The sequence below is a fragment of the Trichechus manatus genome, unplaced genomic scaffold (genome assembly GCF_000243295.1).
Source record: "Trichechus manatus latirostris isolate Lorelei unplaced genomic scaffold, TriManLat1.0 scaffold00067, whole genome shotgun sequence".
In the NCBI taxonomy this organism is placed as follows: domain Eukaryota; kingdom Metazoa; phylum Chordata; class Mammalia; order Sirenia; family Trichechidae; genus Trichechus; species Trichechus manatus.
The window spans coordinates 5,914,219-5,933,984 of NW_004444003.1; the positions used below are offsets into that span (position 1 = coordinate 5,914,219).

Here is a 19,766-nt window from a genome sequence, read left to right on the forward strand (position 1 = left end):
AAAATTAATAATATTGATTGCTTCATTAAGGTCATTTTTAAGTGAAACTGGTTTTTTAAAAAAAATTTTTTTAAACTGCGAGTGAAGAATACAGTGACTGCTAGTACACTACTACTGCTGCCATGATTTGTGCTAAGGTGCCCACAGTTTTACCACCATTGCTTTTCTACCATCAGTGTAAAAGTCAACAGTGAAAAGGCAAGTAACATTTTAGTGTTATTATGAAAATAGTTTTGACCTTATGGACCATGCTTTGAGAACCACCGACATCTAATCCTCAATTTCCTCATGTATAAAATGGAGATAATAATATCCACTTCAAAGGGATAAAGATTTAATGATTTAATGCATATAAAGCACTTAGCTTTCAGTAAATGTTAACTATCGCTATTCTTTTTTGAAGAAAAGTTGTGCAATATAAAAATTTTAGAGGAAACAAATCTTTCATAGCCCTACCACCAAAACACAGCTGAGTTCACTCTTAACATTTTTGTCTGCTTCCTCACACCTTTCTGTATGTAATCTTTTTTCCTTTTTGTATAGATATAAATTATTATATGTCAGCATTTGCAAACAGGAATTCCAGGGAACACAGTTCATGGCATTTTAAAAGATATTACATTGAAGCAGTATATCCTAATGGTTGGAGACAGATATTGGAGCAAGACTTTCCTGGGTTCAAACCCAGTCTCTACCACTTACTGGCTGTGTGAGGTTAGGGAAGGTATTTAACTTTTTTCTGCCTTAGTTTGCTATCTGTAAAATGGGGATAATAATAGTACCTACCTCATGGGATTGTTTATTTTAGATAGAGCACATAGAATAGTGCCTGACACTTAGTAAGCTAAGCAATCAGTAAGTGTTATTTACTATTACGTGAGAAAAGGGTTCTCTAGTTAAATAAGCTTGGGGATATCAGAGCTAAAAGGCAAGGTTACTTTACTATAGGACTCCCCAGAGTCTTCAATGTTATAATGTTTGCTGTTAATTTTTAAGAGGGGCCTTAAATTGCATTAAACTTATTTATCATGAAAATCTTTTTGTCATGGCATATCTCACAGGGCTAATGTCATTTATCTTTTTTGAGCATCCTAAATATCCTTAAAGTCTGTCAAGCTCTTATTATTTTATTTTCATTAGGAGTGAGTTCATTTTGGGTTTTTCTTTTAAAATTTTATTGGCTATCTATTTTAACATTAGGTTTAAAACTCAAGATGTTTTTAAAAGGAATCAGTTCAAAGTAGAATACTAGTTACAAAATCTGTGCTCTTATTTAATATTATGCTGTCTCTCAGATTGGCTTAAAGTTGACAACTACTTTACCTTATATCTTTGTGGAAAGATGGCTCAAGTGGTATTTATCAATACCTTGCACCTATACTTTAATCTCACATTCAGTCCAATAAAATATTTGTAGAATTATGGCTTTATGTTCTTCTCTAGTATACATGTATCTATGAAAAGTATATAAGCCTCTGTAAAAATGAGCAATTCTACTAGGCTATTATGCTGACAGCAACTCTGACTAATGCAGTTCCCATTAAGAGATATTTTAACAGAACTGTTTCTTTGATATGTAATTTTAAAGCACTATCCCACAACTGTAATGCCAGAATCATTTGATGATACATATGGTCCAATTTGGTGTGAAATAGAATGCACTTTCTAAAAGAATTGTTGCTTTCAATTCATACCTAATTTTAAATTGCATTGAAGTAAAAAAAAGTAGCATGTATTTTTCTTCTCTTCCAAAGGGGAGGCATGTTTTCTCTCCACAGATTCTTTACTTAATAGTAGTAATACAGAGAAACTTCTAAAAATGTCTTGAAATAAAAATGTAGCTGTAATAGAGAAGATTTGAATTTTTAGAATACAAGCTCTAATGAGAAAAATTTCCATTAAGGTGGTTTGTGGTGTCCGTCCGTTCTCAAAGTGACTGTCCACCTATGTGCAGTTGTATTTTATTTTTTAACATATTCTAGTAAATGAAGTTATCTCTGTTTAAGTGGAGACCATTATGACTTAACTAGTCATGTTATAATTTGTGTCTAAGCTGTGTCACAGTAGAGTACCTACTGCAGATACACATTTTTTTTTTTTAATCAAGTCATTAATTAAATGGACCTTTGAGATCAAATTAGCCAGTATTATATTTTACTGATGGGAAAAGAGAGGCATATTGTTTATAAATAAATTTCCCAAGGCCGCGCAGCTTGTTAGTGGCAAGCAGGAGACTGATCCTTGTCCAATGTCAGACTGTTGTTGTTAGGTGCCGTGAAGTCGATTTCTGAAACAGACTATTTGATTTTATTGGCAAATGAACAAAGATACTTGGAAAAAAAAAATAGATGTTGGTCAACCTTATTTGCTTTTTTTTCTTAAAGATTTTATGAATCATGTCCATAAAGTAAATTTGTAAAAGAATTTTAATTGTTCTTTTCAAATGATAATATTAAATGTTATTAAAATCTAACGTAGAAGTTCTGCGTCATGGTTGTTAAGACTATAGGCTTTGGAGTCAGATGATTGCCTGATTTGAATCCTTTTTCCACAGTTTTTTAGTTGTATGACTTTGAGCTAATTACTTAACCTTTCTACGTCTTCATTTTCTCATCTCTAAAATGGGTATGATGATAAAAGTACCTCCCTCTTTAGGGCTATCACAAGGAATAAATTGAAACAGCGTGTGTTTCACATAGCATATAGTGTAATGTAGGCTCATGATACACGATGAGAAAATGTTAGTGTGACCATTGTTAACATTATTTTAACTATTTACTTCATCCTTATACTCGCCCATCCCCACGCTCATTTTCCTTTCCTGTCAAATTCCTGTGTATCTTTCAGTATTGAGTTTATTGTCATTTCCTCCAAAAAGAAATCTTTCCTAACTCTCTCGTGCAGAATTAGTCCCCCCCTTTTAACATTATAGTGTCTCTAAGATAGTCTCAGAGTCCCTGGGTAGTGCATACAGTTAAGTGCTTGGCTACTAACTGAAAGCTTGACAGTTTGGATCCACCCTGAGGCATCTCAGAAGAAAGGCCTGGCAATCTACTTCCAAGAGATCACAAACCAAAAAAACTAAACCCATTGCTGTCGAGTCAATTGTGACTCATAGCAGCTCTATAGGACAGAGTAGACCTGCCCAATAGGGTCTTTAAGGCTGTAAATCTTTATGGAAGTAAACTGCTACATCTTTCTCCCATGGAGCAGCTGGTGGGTCCAAACCACCCACCTTTCGGCTAGCAGCTGAGCACTTTAACCCCTGTGCCACCAGGGCTCCCCAGAAGATCACAGCCATTGAAAACCCTCGAGCACAGTTCTGTTCTGACACAGGTGTGAGTTCGCCATAAGTTGGAATTGAATCGTCAGCAACTGGTTTGTTTGTTTGTTTCGCTTTAAGATGATTTCAGGATTGGAGCCACTGTGTTGGACCAATAAAAGTGACCACAACAGCAGCTAGTCGAGTGCCTGATTCACTGCCATCACTCCCAACACCTTTACCCCAAAACTTTTTCTGGTTCCTCCTTAGAATCTTATGTGTCCTTTTATATTAGGACTAACTACCTCCTGATGTTGCCTCCTGCAGATCTAGACAGTATGGTACCTACCATTCTTCTTTTACTACCCTGGCCCAGCTCTGTGGAGTCTATCTGTACCATGCCTTCTTTCACCAGGTTGGGATGCTCTGCTCTGATAACAATTAGTGTATGTGCCCTTATTTTATTTTACAGGATTATCTGTTTATGTTATAATTATCTGCTTACATAGTTATCTTCCCCACTACACCATGAGCTCCACAAGAACCTTTTTAATGTTTGTAGCCATAATACATAGTAAGTGTTGGCCTAGCAGACATTCATTACAAAGCTTTCCTCTTTTGAGTGAATGACTAAATGAATGGTGTTCATTTATAAATTAGCAACAACCAGCTATCACCTTCTGCTGATAAATTCTACTATTTTAATAAAATTGTAATCTCTAGGAGGTAATGTGGTTGGGCAGAAAGAACCTTGAATTAGGATTGAAAAAATAGACCTCTTTGACCAAGGCAAACTACTTTTCTGTACCTTGGTTTGTTTCCTTTTAAAATGGAATAACACTTGCTTTGCCTACATTACAGAGTTGTTGAAGAAAATATGAGATACTGCTAGTCAAATGAAAGATTTCCTACCAATGTAAACTGGACTACTGTCCTGGAGAATAAGTAAATTTTATTTTAACTGTTGTGCTTTGATTTGATTCCTACTTTGTTTTTGCAAACTTTCCAAAATTTCTAAGATAGTTAAAAATTTGTAAGGAAAGATATTTAACCATAATAAGTTTTTTCTCTCATGTACCAGCACTAGTATTTGAATACCAATAAGCATAATTTAAAATTATTATTTTAGGGTCTCATAAGTTCTTTTCCTATTGTATGTGACTTTGTGACATATTTTGTTTCATTAACATTTACAGCTTGGGTTCCAGATATGTTCTTTTTATATTTTAAGTTTTAGTCACAGTTATATTATTATTTTAATGCTTTCTGCTCTTGGGTTTTCTTAATATTATCCTATTCTCTGCCTCATTATTTTACTAAGTCCAATTGGACAAAAAAATGGATACTATACCTGCCATGGTCATTATACTCATTTTATAAAATGTAGAATCAGAAGAAGGAGGAGAGAAAAGACTGAAGATTGCTTGAAGTGGAATTAACTGAGTTATGAAATAGAAGGAAGGATATTTCTTAAAGAGCCCCAGACAGAAGGTAGTGAGAAAGAGATTAGGAGTTGCGCAGCACTGTGTACACTCCATGAGGACGCTTTTGGGCCAAGGCAACCTTTTTGCTATGTGGAGTATCTTTTACGTATATAGGGAAAAAGGAAGAAAGTATGTAACAAGTTAATTGTATTACAGTGAATGTGTAAATCAGGTATTCACAACCTGGGGAGTGCCTGTATTAAAAAAGAGCACAGACTATGCTTTCCTGCCATTTAAGGAGTACCTTCTTAATAGTGTGAAAAAACTAGGCATATTTAGCAGTTTCTTACTTGTTTTTTCTATCCTTTCAGTGTATATGTCTCCTCATCTGAAAAGTGGAGATGACATGATCCAAATGTGCCGTGTTAAGTTGTATCAATTAATTATCATTAGCACTGAAAATGAAAGATTAACATATTGATTAGTCTGAGTTAAGGAACTAGTCATCAAACCTTTTGTCAGTTTGTAACCTTGTATTTTTTTTTCTTTTAATAAGTTTCATAGAAGAATTTACAAAGGAATTCCACTCCAGCTGAGAGGTGAAGTCTGGGCTTTACTTCTTGAGATCCCTAAAATGAAAGAAGAAACAAGAGATCTTTATAGTGTGAGTATCTAAACTAACCTGTTATTTTGAAATTAAAAAATAAGATCCATTTCTTTTAGCTTTCAAGATGTGATGTAAGATATTCATAGCATCATTTGGATTATATTAAAATTAAACTACATTGGGTTTTATAGATCCAGTATATGTTTCTTTGTTGTTTTTGTTTGTTTATTACAATCTACTTCCTAATTTTCAAACAAATACAAAGTGAAAATGTTATTTTCTGTATTAATCAATAACTGTCAAGTGCCTTTCACATACAAGTAACTTAAAATGATCAATCAGTGTTGGGGCATTTTATAAGGAAAACTAAGTAATACTTGATTATAGCCACTCCTTTCCAACGTCGTATTAATAAATAAATTTACAGTGTCAATTTTAGAGTTTATGGGGAAATAACAGAAGAATTCCATTTGTCCAGCAGCTGCTTGTATATGATTAATGGTTTTCTTCACATTTGAAAAAAGAATTTTCCCCCAAGATTATTAGTATGTCTCTGGGTTTCATTATTTATTACCCTGGAGTTAAGCTTTTGACTCAGTGATCAGAAATGCTTTCCTTAAATTAGCCAGTGCATTGATTTACCTTCTTGTCATCTCAGCTATACCTTTTTAAGCCTAAACTTTACATTAACCTTTGAAAGGAATAAGAAAATTTTTAAAAGATGATAAAATATAATATCTAAGAATCTTAGACCATAAATTTCAAAATATGTTCCTTAGAAAATATAAATAGAATAAATTAAAATAGAATAATTGGAAAAAAATAATTGAGAGCTTAAGCCCAAAACCAATTATAAAACGAACTTTAGAATGCTCTTTTAATATTTTTATTTTCTGTTTCTCTATATGTATTCAAGGAGCCCTGGTGGTGCAGTGGTTAAGGCACTCAACTGCTAACTGAAAGGTCGGCGGTTCGAAACCACCAGTGGCTCGGCAGGAGAAAGATGTGGCAGTCTGCTTCTGTAGAGATTTACAGCCTTGGAAACCCTATGCGGTCGCTAAGAGTTGGAATCTACTCGAGGGCAATGGGGTTTGGGTTTATATATGATCAGGTAAAATTTCATCAAGATGAAAGATAATAAATACTGGTTAATTTAGAGTTACTAATTTTGTATGACGAGAGGTTTTAAAATATTAGCTATTTGAACACTGCACAGACTATGAGTTTATGTCAGAGGGTTGTAGAGTTTCAAATTATTTTAGACTGTTGATTAGATATTTGTTTTTAGGTTCATAGTTTTAGAGAGCGACTGTTGGAAATGAAGTATAAACTATAACCCCAGCACCTAATATAGTGTGCCTGGAATATGGTAGGTGCTCAGTAAATATTTGTTTAATTAATGAAAGAAGAAAATTACTCTTATTTAGTATGCTAATAGTTGAACTATAGTTTTCAGTTATATTTTAGGCTTTTTATATATAGAATAAAATTTCCAAAGCCTGGTTAGTATGAGAGAATCATTTAGTAAAAACCAGTAGTTCAACAACAAAAGAAATAATTTGCCCACGAATAGTTTTATGCTCATAATTTTCAGTACTACCATAAACCTTATTTTTACTATATGAGTTTCTCCCAGCATTATTTTTAAACCATTTCTTCCTTTTCCAACCATTCTTTCTTACTCACTTTCTCCAAAAGTGATATACCTTGCTCTTCACACATCCTCCACAAATTGGGCCTTCGGTAAGAGTAAAATCACCTTCTCATATTCTGCAAAAGTTTTACAGATCTGAGGGCAGATTCTGTTACATTGTGAGCCTTCAAGATTTCCTGAGCACCTGTTTGTCCTTTTTTGGAATAAAGCTCTCTGCTAAGTGCTGAGGAGCATAAAAAGATGACTGAATAGGAGCAATGTCACGAAACTTTTCTTCTCTGTTGGGGGCGACATGATTGCATAAAAATATGTTTTACTAGTAGTGTGTGATATATACTCTAAAAATAGTAAAACAAAGGAGTTGGCAGAGTTCAAAAGAGGGAAAGAAAAGAAATCACTATTCAGGAAGACTTCATGGAATAGGAGGTGTCTGAGGTGGGCTTCATTTCTGAAAGGGAGGAAGAGGAGGGGGAGAGAAAATGATTAGTTTTTAATTTGAAGCTTCACATTACTGTATTTTTAAAATACAGTGTCGTAGTCATCTAGTGCTGCTATAACAGAAATACCACAAGTGGATGGTTTTAACAAAGAGAAGTTTATTTCCTTACAGTAAAATAGGCTAAAAGTCCAAATTCAGGGTGTCAGCTCCAGGGAGAAGGCTTTCTCTCTCTCTGCCTTCTCGTCAGTGTTCCCCCAGACTAGGAGCTTCTCGGAGCAGGGACCCCAGTCCAAAGGACGCACTCTGCTCCCGGCACTGCTTTCTTGATGGTATGAGGTACCCCTGTCTCACTGCTCACTTCTGTCTTTTATATCTCAAGAGATTGCCTCAGGACACAATCCAGTCTTGTAGATCAGGTCCTGCCTTACTAACACAACTGCCACCCATCCTCCCTCATTAACATCATAGAGGCAGGATTTACACATATAGGAAAATCACACAGTACCAGGAATCATGGCCCAGCCAAACTGATATACACATTTTTGGGGGGACATAATTCAAACCATGACATACAGTATCTACTTTACCTTGAGGAGAGCTAACATTATTTGAGTACTTTTATGTGCAGGTGCTATTCTAAGTGCTTCATGTGAATTAAGTCATTTTATTCTCGGAACAGTGTTAGGAGGCAGGTTTTTAAAATTATTATCATTATCATTATTATTTTCATTTTACAGATGAGGAAACTGAGCTAGCTTAGTGAGGTTTAGTAACTATCCTGAGGTTAGAAACTGAGACAGGATTTAAAATCCAGACTGACCTGGCTTCTGAGCAAGTGCTCTTATTTATTCCATTCCACCGTTTTTTGTTTTTCATTGCATCTCACTTGTGTTTGTCTCTTTTATGTCTAGCAGTGTATCTTACAAATGGTAGAGGCTCAATCAATAGTGGTTAACAACCTCATCTACAGCCTTAGCTTGGTTCAGTGATCTTATAGGCCAAATCCACAGTGATACTGCAGATTTTCATTTCCTATTTTCATCTACATGCTTTTTGCTGTATTTCTGCCCTCAGGTTTATGGGTTCATTAGATTTTTTTTTTTTTAATAAGATGTTTATTTTTAATATTATTGTGACATTCTTGGATCTCAGCCTACCCAATCTCAGAGATAAGAGTAGAATCAGTTTACCTCCTTTTCATTAAGATAAATGTGTTTGAATTCCAGTATTCTGTGCATTAGCTTATGAATATTGTAGGCCATAAATAATGTTTCTATTTTTTTTAACTGCTTAACTGGGCTTTTATTCTGTTATGAGGCTTTTTTTTAATGCTGGAATTTTTTTGTCCTCTAGAGTAACTGATGTTGTAGATGTGTTTGGGTGTTTTTTTCTCTTCCAATTAAATCTTATTTTAAAGCTGTTTCTTTTAAATCATGCCTTGTCAAACATGTTCTTCCTGTGTTTCTATATTCAGTCTTTTACCAGAAGGTTTATAGAGCAATAATTGAAACTTCTTTACTTGCCTACAACCTATTTTTTTCCTTAGATATGAAAAGAACAAATAGATACAGTTTTTTTTTTTTAAAGCTACGTTTTTGTAATGTCTTCTGGACAAACTTTTATCAGAAATAACATACAATAATATTTTGATGATAGTGGCACAGTGGTTAAGCATTCGGCTGCTAACCAAAAGGTTGATGGTTCAGACTCACAGCGGCTCCACTGGAGAATGATGTGGTAGTCTTCTTTTGTAAAGATTAAGGCTTGGAAATCCTATGGGGCACTTTTACTCTGAGTCATACCTGTAGGGTCACTATGAGTTGGAATAGACTCAACAGCAACGGGTTTGGTTTTTTTTTTTTTTTTGGTTTATGATTATTATACAATACTTTAAATATCTTCCCCTGTCTTTAGGACTCTGAAATATACTGTGAATATTCTTTATGTTTTAAAAAGCTACAGAAGCTGCCCTTCTCTCAGGTCCTACCTCAAAACACAAAAATACATGTATTCACAAAACACTTAACATACACACACAGATATTCCAGACATACCCAGATATGCTTCTTTCCACTTTTCGCTTAAGTCAGGAGTTAACATTTACATTTTTATATGTACTTAGAGATTGATTTTCATATAAATGTATATTACCAGTAGATGGTAAATGGGTCAATATAACATATGGATATAGATGTTTAATTATACTTAAACATGGTTAAGTATAAACTAATATAAATTTTAATCTCCCTTCTGGTTAAACATGGAAATTAACACACTCATTTAGCCCCCTTTCCCCCAAAATGCCATTAAATTGACAGCAGAGGGTTTTTAAATAGGTAAACCCCCAAGGAGTAAGAAAATGAGAGAAGAGGTAACAGCTACCCATTTTTGGAAACCGGAATGCAGATGTACATTTAGTAAACTTAGCAAATTGTAGGCTGGCAGTGGGAAATTGGAGAAGCAACCTGATTTATCTCTCAAACTCTCCAAAAGACTTGATAATTACCAACACCAGGAAGTGGAGGTAAAGCTAAAAACAGGAAAGTGGTTGAAAGCCTGTGTAAAAAGCAGTTAGAGCCACTAGATCCCTGCCCCCACTCTGGCACAAGACTGAAGGTTTATTATTTGGAGAGATTAAAACAGGACCTCTGGACTGGAAAGAAGAGATGGCATTGCTGAGGGTGGGGCTGCTGTATTGAAAGCAGAGGATTTGAATATCCTGAATTTTGGACACTCCAGCTATTTCCTCCATTCAGCTCCCAGAACATTGGCAGCTAGGTGCTTGTCTTTCTAGGCAGGAGATGGGAAGAGCCTTCTCTGAGGAATCTGACCATCCTAAGAGAAGAAACCCACAGATACTGACATCAAGGGAACCCCAGTCAAACTGCCAAGCAGATCACTCTACAATGAAGACCACAGTTTGGAAGCCCCACCCGTGCACCCAGAGCTTTCAATCCACTTTTTAGTGCCCCACTTTTAAATATAAGCAGACACTGAAGCATCAGTATTCATTTGAGGAAAGAAGCTAACATGAAAAGCAAAAAAAAAAAAAAATGGAAAAAAGACAACTTGTAAAAATAGACTATAGAGCAAGAAGAAAATGTAAAAAAAAAAAAAATCAATATCTTCAGAGAGATAAGAGTAGGTATTGCATCCATAGAATAAGTATAGGATGCTGTGAAAAAGAAACACTCAAGAACAACAAAGAACTTATGAATATTAAAAATGATATTAAAATGAAAAACTTAACCAAGGAGGGTTTGCAAATTAAAATTGAAGAAATGTCTTAGGATGTAGATAAAAAAGAGAGAGATAGAAAATTAGATGACAGCCCAGGAGACCCCACATTGTAATAATAAGAGTTCCAGAAAGAGGAAATGGGGGTAGCGGAATGAGAAAATCAACAAAGGAATTATTGAAGAAAAAGTCTCAGAACTGAGAGATGAGCAGTATGAGTTTTTAAGACAGAAGGGATCCAACAAGTGCCCAACATTGTGGATAAAAATAGATCCACATCAAGAACAGAAATGTGAATTTTCAGAACATGGAGAACAAGAAACTCCTACAGACTCCTAGCAAGGAAATAAAAAAAAAGATTTCATATAAAGAAACAAGAATTAGAGTAACAACACTGGAAGCTAGAAGACAGTGAAACAGTGCCTTTTGAGTGAAAATATTTTCCAACTTACAATTCTAAAGCACCCAAAGAGTTAATATAGAGTAGATTTATCACACATTCAAAGTTTCAAAAATTTATCTTCCATGTACCCTTTCATAGGAGCTACTGGAGGATGTGCTCCTTTAGAGCAAGGGAATAAACCAAGAAAGAAGAAGATATAAGATCCAGGATACAGGGGACTCAACACAAGAGAAAAGCAAAGGGAAACCCTAAGAGATGGTGAAGAGAGATTTCAAAACACCAGCTTGCGCAGCAGGCCTGGAGATCAATAAGCCCACATTTGGAGAAGGTCAGAAAGCTCTGGACAAGATGTCTTTAAGAAGACGAAACTGGTGTAATACTTATTATATTTGAACATCTCCAAAGGTGATTTCTCCAACTTAAAGTGAGTTTGGGGTTGAATTAGTGACGAGTGGGTAGAAAACAAAGCAAATCAAGAAACAAAGTAATGATTAGCTCCAAGGAAAACAAAAATATTGAGCTGGAAAGAAAAAATAGTAGACTACATGGCTCAGCTATGAAGAGCTTTTGCATAGTCTGGGTAACAAACTGCAAAATTAAAAAAAATTTTTTTTTAAATCTAACTATTGACAGGATGAAAGGGAAGAAGAGGTGGTGAAGGAGGGAGGAAGATGAAATAAAATAGGTGGGGCCGTGGGTGGAGGGAAACCTTCCTCGTGTGCAGTCTTATATTTTGATTTTTGACCATGGAAATGATTTCTTTTAAAAAAATGAGATTTATGTTACTATTTGTCATAGACATTCAATAACTGATTGCCATAAAAATGTACTTTCTTCCCCTCTTTTTCCTCTTCAGAAATTAAAACACAGAGCACGAGGTTGTTCACCTGATATCAGACAAATTGACCTTGATGTCAACCGCACATTTAGGGACCATATTATGTTTAGAGACAGATATGGTGTTAAGTAAGTAAAGTTCAATATTATGAAATACAAATAGAATTTATAAATACTCTTTATCAAAGTCTTTATTAACTTAGAGTGTCCAGAATGTCTTGTATAGACTATGATTTTGATTTAGCTGCTAAACGTTTAAGCTTTTGTAGGTTATTTGAGTCCATGTTGTGTGAAACCTAAGATCTAATATGACTTAATTTCTTTAACCTTTTGACATAGTAGTTGTATACAGTTGGAAAAGGATCATTTTATGATCTTGAAATTCTGAAAATACATGGTAGATAATTTTATTAAAAGGCTTAGAAAAGAAATGAGAGATTGTGTTACTCCTCGAGAACTGTTCAGTGATAAATACATCCATAGAAACTTAACCCCATGCATAAATGAAACTAAAAAACATAGGAAATTAATGATTATTTTAAAACTAAGTATAACAGGGCATTAGTACTACACATTGACTGACATTGAGTATTTCATTGCTATGACAGTTTGTGAATGAAAGGCACAGTTTTGCTGACCTCTGTGTCAATCAGGGTTCAGCCAGAAAACAGAACCAGTAGGAGATATATATTAAGAGATTTATTGCGAAGAATTGGCTTATGTATTTTAGGGGCTGACTAGGCAAGTCTGAAATCCATAAGGCAGGTCATCAGGAAGGATAGGTTGGAACTCTTCGACATTTGAACCAAAGCTGCAGTCCACAAGCAGAATTTCTTCATCAGGGAAGACTCAACTCTGCTCTAAAAGCCTTTTAACTGCTTGAATTAGGCCTACCCAGGTTAGCTAGGACAATCTCACCTACTTAAAGTCAACTGATTATGGACTTTAATCATATCTAGAAAATATCTTCAGAGCAACATCTAGACTTGCATTCAGTTGAATAGGTAGGTGCTATAGCCAAGTTGACACATAAAATTGACCATCACAATCCACCCCTTGTCAACTTGGCACTCATACATATCTTCTTAAACCATATTTAATCTTCAAATAAAGGCAATAACAAATAAACATAACTGATGTTACTGAATTGTACATATGAAGAATGTTGATATGGCAAATGATTTGTTACATATATATTTACCACAAAAAAAAAGAATAACAGAGTCATACCTCTGCCTAACATGATACAACTAACCTGCTTACAAATGAAAATATGCTAACCCTTTCCCCACAAGAGGATGCAAAGCCTTTAGGTGATGTTCATTCTTCTCCTTTGATATCCTGTAAGTTAAATATAGTCATATAAAGTCAAATGTTATTAATACATCTTTTGTTAGATGATAAGGGAATGAGAGAGAGGAAAACAAAAATATTTGGTTAATATACGGACAAATTTTCATAACAAACTAAGGAAGAAATACTAATAACTATTACAGTCCTTATTTCAGCAACTGGCCATATGGTAATAGCTGGTATTTATAACAGTCTTCTTTCACTATCATTCCATATTCCTTTGTCTTCGGCATGTACCTCAGCTGGTCGTGGCTCTCGGCCTGATGAGGTGACCTAAACTGTCATTCCTGAAGGGTGTAGGCCATTAGTAGTCCAGCCTGAATTGGGTTATTATAGTTTTCCATTGACTTTAATCACAGGGCATGGTAGTACTAAGAGATAGCCTGTATTCCAGGTATACTCTTTCTTACCTCCTGTGTAGTAGCAACCAAATTTCCCTTGGTAATGAGTATCAGTCACTTCAGCCAGTACAGTAACCCCCTTCTTTGCCTGTTGATTTAGAAGCATGAAAAGCCCAGAGTGCCTAGGTGGCAGTTTCAACTTCCAGTTCAGTGGAATCATTGTTGTGTCTCCTAGTGGAAGCATTCCTCCCTTTGGAATTAAGACTTCTAGACCAGCAGAGCTCATGATCGCAGGGACAGAAAGCGAAACTGTTGCTAGTGGATTACTAGAGATAATAGTGGCTGGTGCCACTCCCATTTCCACCTCTTCATTCCTGGAGCCGTGAATCCTGACTATAGGCAAAATAGCACCATAGATTGGACACTGATTTAGAGCATATACCGTATCTTGGAGGATATGGCCCCAGCTCCACAAGTTATTGCCATGTAACCGGTGTGTAACTAAGTCTTCAAAAGGCTGTTCCACCATGCTGTTAAGCCAGTTGCTTCTGTCGTGATGATTTTAGGGTGAGATAGTTCAACCAGAGAGAGCAACAAATTTGGTATAATTTTTTTCTATTAGAATGAATGTTACCTAGTCTCAAATTTAGGCTGTTTAGAGTATTATTTAAATTTGAGCTTGGAGTCATTTCTTTATTACAGCAGTACTTTTATTTGGATTTATTTACTTTCAGCCAACTTGTTTATTTTAAAAAAATGTTTGTAATTTAAAATATATGTGAAATAACTTGTGCTTAATGTAAATATTTTTTTCTCTAGGCAACAATCCTTATTCCATGTTCTTGCTGCATATTCTATTTATAATACGGTAAGTCAGAGCATATTTGTCTACAGTTCTTTGAGTTGTATTCTGAGGAACTGGAGTTACTGTTTTGGCACAAGGTCCTCTGGGCCACATTTCTTCATCTCAGGTCTAGATGATCTCCACAGTCTCTTCTAGCGCTATGGTGGTTCTTTTTTTAAAGCTCCTATGATAACCCTAGGATCTTAGAGCAATGCTGATTTGGAAGTGGAAAGACTTAGGTATGACCATATATGCCAGTGAAGCTCACTTTTTTCTCTCTCTAGATTATTTTGTTATGTTTCGTGTTGTTGGTTTATTTTTATTTATAAGCAAATAAAACAGAATGAGCAGGGCCAGGACAGGAAGTTGGAGATGATTCTCACACAGTATTGGAAATATGGGTCTTAGTTTCTTTTCCCCATCTCTCACTCTCTCCTTCCTCTTTGGCTCAGTCTTGGATCAAGGAACCCTTAAATATTTCCATCTCCATCTTATTCGCCACCCTACTTGATTCTCCCTCTAAAAGAAGACACTTAAAATGCCCTAAGACAAGAATACTCCTGTCCAAAGTGTTATTGGGCTCTGTTCCTAGAGAGTATTTTAGTTAGTTAAAGATTAACTCTGTATATTAGTAAAACTGGAAACAACACCTGCCTTCTCATTTGTGCTGTGACATTACAAGGGCTAGATTAATTTTTGCTTGATTCTTTAGATAACTCTTCATTGCTCTTGGGAGGTTGTCTTTTAGAATCATGTTTTATCCATTAGGTAAGGTCCAAATAGAGCAACACATGCACTTACTTGTTATTCCCAGGGTTAGGCTAAACGAAACTCTTTGGTAATAGAACGTGCTGTTCTTAAGGCATTTACCACTCTGGGGGGAGAAGGTAAGTTGGAGAAAGGTTAATCAGTGTTGAACATAATGTATGTGTTAAATAAATGCTTGTTGCTGGGGGCCCAGGGAGGACAACCTTTGAACCTTGGGAAGTATAATTTCTATTATAATTAAAACCTTTAAGTTAGAAGGAACAGAAATTCTCTAAAACTAGGGCAAGTTAAAAAGGGGTTTATTAAAAAGGACTTCTCACAGAAATGAAGCAATAGTTGGGCCTCATAGGAACTAGAGCTGGAAAGTCAAAGCCTTCAGTGGAAAAGAAAGCTATCCTTTCTTATCTGCAACCATGTGGTGCCTCTAATTGTCTCTGTGAACTGTTTATTCCACTGTTTCTCTCTTTGAATTGGCTTTCTTTGCCTGCTTATCAGTTTTTACATGATTAAGATTGTGTCCACAGACTCAACATGACCATTCTATCAAGTACATACCACCATCTGATTGCATCTGTGGCTTTGTTTTACTTTCATAGAAGGAGAATCTGATCAGTCACTCTCAGCCAATTAATAGTTCCCCTGGGGTCAGGTGTCCTCCTCTGGTTCGTCAGCTATTATTCACATGGCACAAACGTGAATCCCTAAGGCCACATCATAAACAGGGACTATGGGGGTAGTGAACAGTTCTCAGAGAGGGGGCATAGGCTGGATGGGCATCCTAAAATGTGTCTATTCAAGAATCTAGAAATCTAGAGAGGACAAAAACATCAAATTGGGCATTGTAGGAGGAGAAAAATTTGCCATCTTCTGAACAGAGAAGAGGAATATTGAACTGAGAATCATACACAAAAAAGAAATTAAAATTATTGCTGTTAGGTGCCAGCAAGTCAGTTACGACTCATAGCGACCCTATGCACAACAAAATGAAACACCACCTGCTCACAATCATTATGTTTGAGCCCATTGTTGCAGCCACTGTGTCAGTCCATCTGATCGAGGGTCTTCCTCTTTTTCACTGACCCTCCACTTTACCAAGCATGATGTCCTTCTCTAGGGACTGGTCCCTCCTGATAACATGTCCAAAGTACATGAGATGAAGTCTCACCATCCTTGCTTCCAAGGAGCACTTTGGCTGTATTTCTTCCAAAACCACAGACTCTTTCGTTCTTTTGGCAGTCCATGGTATATTCAGTATTCTTCGCCAACACCGTAATTCAAAGGCATTGATTATTCCTTGCTCTTCCTTATTCATTGTCCAGCTTTTGCATGCATATGAGGCGATTGAAAATACCATGGCTTGGGTCAGGCACACCTTAGTCCTCAAAGTGACATCTTTGCTTTTGCACCCTTTAAAGAGGTCTTTTGTAGCAGATTGGCTCAATGCAATACGTCATCTGATTCCCTAAGTGCTGCTTCTGTGAGCGTTGATTGTGGATCCAAGTAAAATGAAATCCTTGACAGCTTCAGTCTTTTCTCCGTTTGTCATAATGTTGCTTATTGGTCCCGTTGTGAGGATTTTTGTTTTCTTTATGTTGAGGTGTAATCCATACTGAAGGCTGTAGTCTTCGATCTTCATCAGTAAGTGCTTCAAGTCCTCTTCACTTGCAGCAAGCAAGGTTGTGTCATCTGCACATCACAGTTTGTTAATGAGTCTTCCACCAATCCTGATGCCCCATTCTCCTTCATACAGCCCAGCTTCTCGGATTATTTGTTCAGCATATAGACTGAATAAGTATGGTGAAAGGATGCAACCCTAACTCGTGCCTTTCTTGTTTTTAAACCATGCAGTATCCTCTTGCTGTGTTTGAACAACTGCCTCTTGGTCTATGTTCAGGTTCCGCATGAGTACAATTAAGTGTTCTTAAATTACCATTCTTAGCAATGTTATCCATAATTTGTTATGATCTACACAATGGAATGCCTTCGCAAGGTCAATAAAACACAGGTAAACATCTTTCTGGTAATTCTCTATTTTCAGCCAAGATCCATCTTATATTAGCAATGATATCCCTGGTTTCATGTCCTGTTCTGAATCAGGCTTAAATTTCTGGCAGTTCCCTGTTGATGTATTGCTGCAATGGCTTTTGAATGATCTTCAGCAAAATTTTACTTGAGTGTGATATTAATGATATTGTTGGAGAATTCCTGCATTCTGTTGGGTCACCCTTCTTTGGAGTGGGCACAGATAGGGAGCACTTCCAGTCACTTGGCCAGGTAGCTGTCTTCCAAATTTCTTGGCATAGAGGAGTGAGCACTTCCAATGCTGCATCCATTTGTTGAAACATCTCAATTGGTATTCTGTCAATTCCCGGAGAGTTGTTTTTTTGCCAGTGCCTTCAGTGCAGCTTGGACCTCTTCCTTCAGTACCATTGGTTTTGGTTCATATGCTACCTCCTGAAATGGTTGAACATCGACCAATTCTTTTTGGTACAGTGACTCTGTGTATTCCATCCATCTACTTTTGATGCTTCGTGCGTCATTCAATATTTTGCCCATAGAATCCTGCAAAATTGCAGCTCGAGGCTTGAATTTTTTCTTCAGTTCTTTCAACTGAACAGATGCCGAGTGTGTTCTTCCCTTTTGGTTTTCTAACTCCAGGTCTTTGCACATTTCATTATAATATTTTACTTTGTCTTCTCAAACTCTGCCTTTGAAATCTTCCATTCAACTCTTTTACTTCGTTTCTTCCCGTCACGTTAGCTTCTGGAGGTTCAAGAGCAATTTTCAGAGTCTATTCTGACATCCAGTTTGGCCTTTTCTGTTTTTCCTGTGTTTTTTTTTTTTTTTTTTTAATTGTACTTCAGGTGAAGGTTTATAGAACAAATAGTGTCTTATTAAACAGTAGTACACATATTGTTTTATAACATTGGTTAACAACCCCATGATATGTCAACCCTCTCCCTTCTCGACCTTTTTTTTTTTTTTTTTGGTGAAAATATACATAGCCAAAGATACACCATTTCACAATTTTCTGCATGCACAGTTCAGTGACATCAACTATGCTCTTCCGATTGTGCTGCTATTCTCACTTTAGATGAAGGATTACAGATCAAAATAGTTTCTCATTAAATTACATCCTTCTCCAGCTCTGTCCAGAACCCTCTGTTGTGATCCCAGTCAGAGCAGTCAGTGGTGGTAGCCGGGCACCATCTAGCTGTACTGGACTCAGTCTGGTGGAGGCGCCTGTCTTTTTTTTAAAAGAACAAATATAAGGAGCAATTATTTCATTTTTTTTATTGTACTTTAGATGAAGGTTTACAGAACAAATAGTTTCTCATTAAACAGTACACATACTGTTTTATGACAATAGTTAACAACCCCATGACATGTCAACACTGTCCCCTCTCGACCTTGGATTCCCTGTTACCTGTTTTCCTGTTGCCTCCTGCCTTCTAGTCCTTGTCCCTGGACTTTTGTGCCCCATTAGTCTCATTTTGTTTTATGGGGCTGTCTAATCTTTGGCTGAAGGGTGAACCTCGGGAGTGACTTCATTACTGAGCTAAAAGGGTGTCCGGGGGCCATATTCTGAGGGTTTCTCTAGTCTCTGTCAGGCCAGTAAGTCTGGTCTTTTTTTTGTGAGTTAGAATTTTGTTCTACATTTTTTTCCAGCTCTGTCCGGGACCGTCTGTTGTTATCCCTATCAGAGCAGTCAGTGGTGGTAGCTGAGTACCATCTAGTTGTACTGGACTCAGCCTGGCAGAAGCTGTGGTGGTTGTGGTCCATTAGTCCTTTGGACTAATCTTTCCCTTGTATCTTGTTTTCTTCATTCTCCCTTTTTCCTGTCTTTTTAATAACCTTTTGCTTTCTTCATGTGTGATGTTCTTGATGTCTTCCCACAACTCAACTGTTCTTCGGTCATTAGTGTTCAATGCATCAAATTTGTTCTTGAGCTGGTCTCCAAAATCAGGTGGAATGTACTCATGGTTATACTTTGGCTTTCATGGACTTGTTCAAATTTTCTTCAGCTTCAACTTGAACTTGCATGTGAGTAATTGATGGTCTGTTCCACAGTTGGTCCCTGGCCCTGTTCTGACTGATAATATTGAGCTTTTTCATTGTCTCTTTCCACAAATGTAGTCATTTTGATTCCTGGGTTTTCCATCAGGTGAGGTCCACATGTATAGTCGCTGTTTATGTTGTTGAAAAAAGGTATTTGCAGTGAAGAAGTTATTGGTCTTGCAAAATTCTGTCATGTGATCTCTGGCATCATTTCTATCACCAAGGCCGTATTTTTCAACTACCAATCTTTTTTGTTGTTGTTGTTGTTTTTGTTTTTTATTGATGTAATTAAATGAAGTTTACATTTCAAGTTAGTCTCCCATACAGAATTTTTTTTTTTAACATACATTGTATGAGACCCCAACCGCTCACCCCATTCTGCAACAGCACACTCCTCCCCTCTGCCCCCTAATTCCCCATGAACATTCAAACAGCTCCTAACTCTCTCTGCCTTCCCCTCTAACCTCTGGACAGAAGCTACCCCTTGGGTTTCTTATATCTACTTGTCTAAGAGGCACATTCTTCATGAGTATCACTT

The 19,766-nt window shown here is 36.4% G+C and overlaps 1 protein-coding gene across 3 annotated transcripts in view; it reads left to right on the forward strand.

Annotated features, from left to right (window-relative positions):
- The window catches only part of USP6NL (USP6 N-terminal like), a 204,359-nt gene that overhangs the window by 131,333 nt on the left and 53,260 nt on the right, over positions 1-19,766 (forward strand). For all 3 annotated transcript variants that reach the window (XM_023734370.1, XM_004379692.2, XM_023734371.1), the window contains 3 exons: positions 5,243-5,350; positions 11,883-11,992; positions 14,377-14,425. In XM_023734370.1, the coding sequence (XP_023590138.1) occupies positions 5,243-5,350; positions 11,883-11,992; positions 14,377-14,425 (267 nt within the window). The remainder of the gene's footprint in view (positions 1-5,242; positions 5,351-11,882; positions 11,993-14,376; positions 14,426-19,766) is intronic.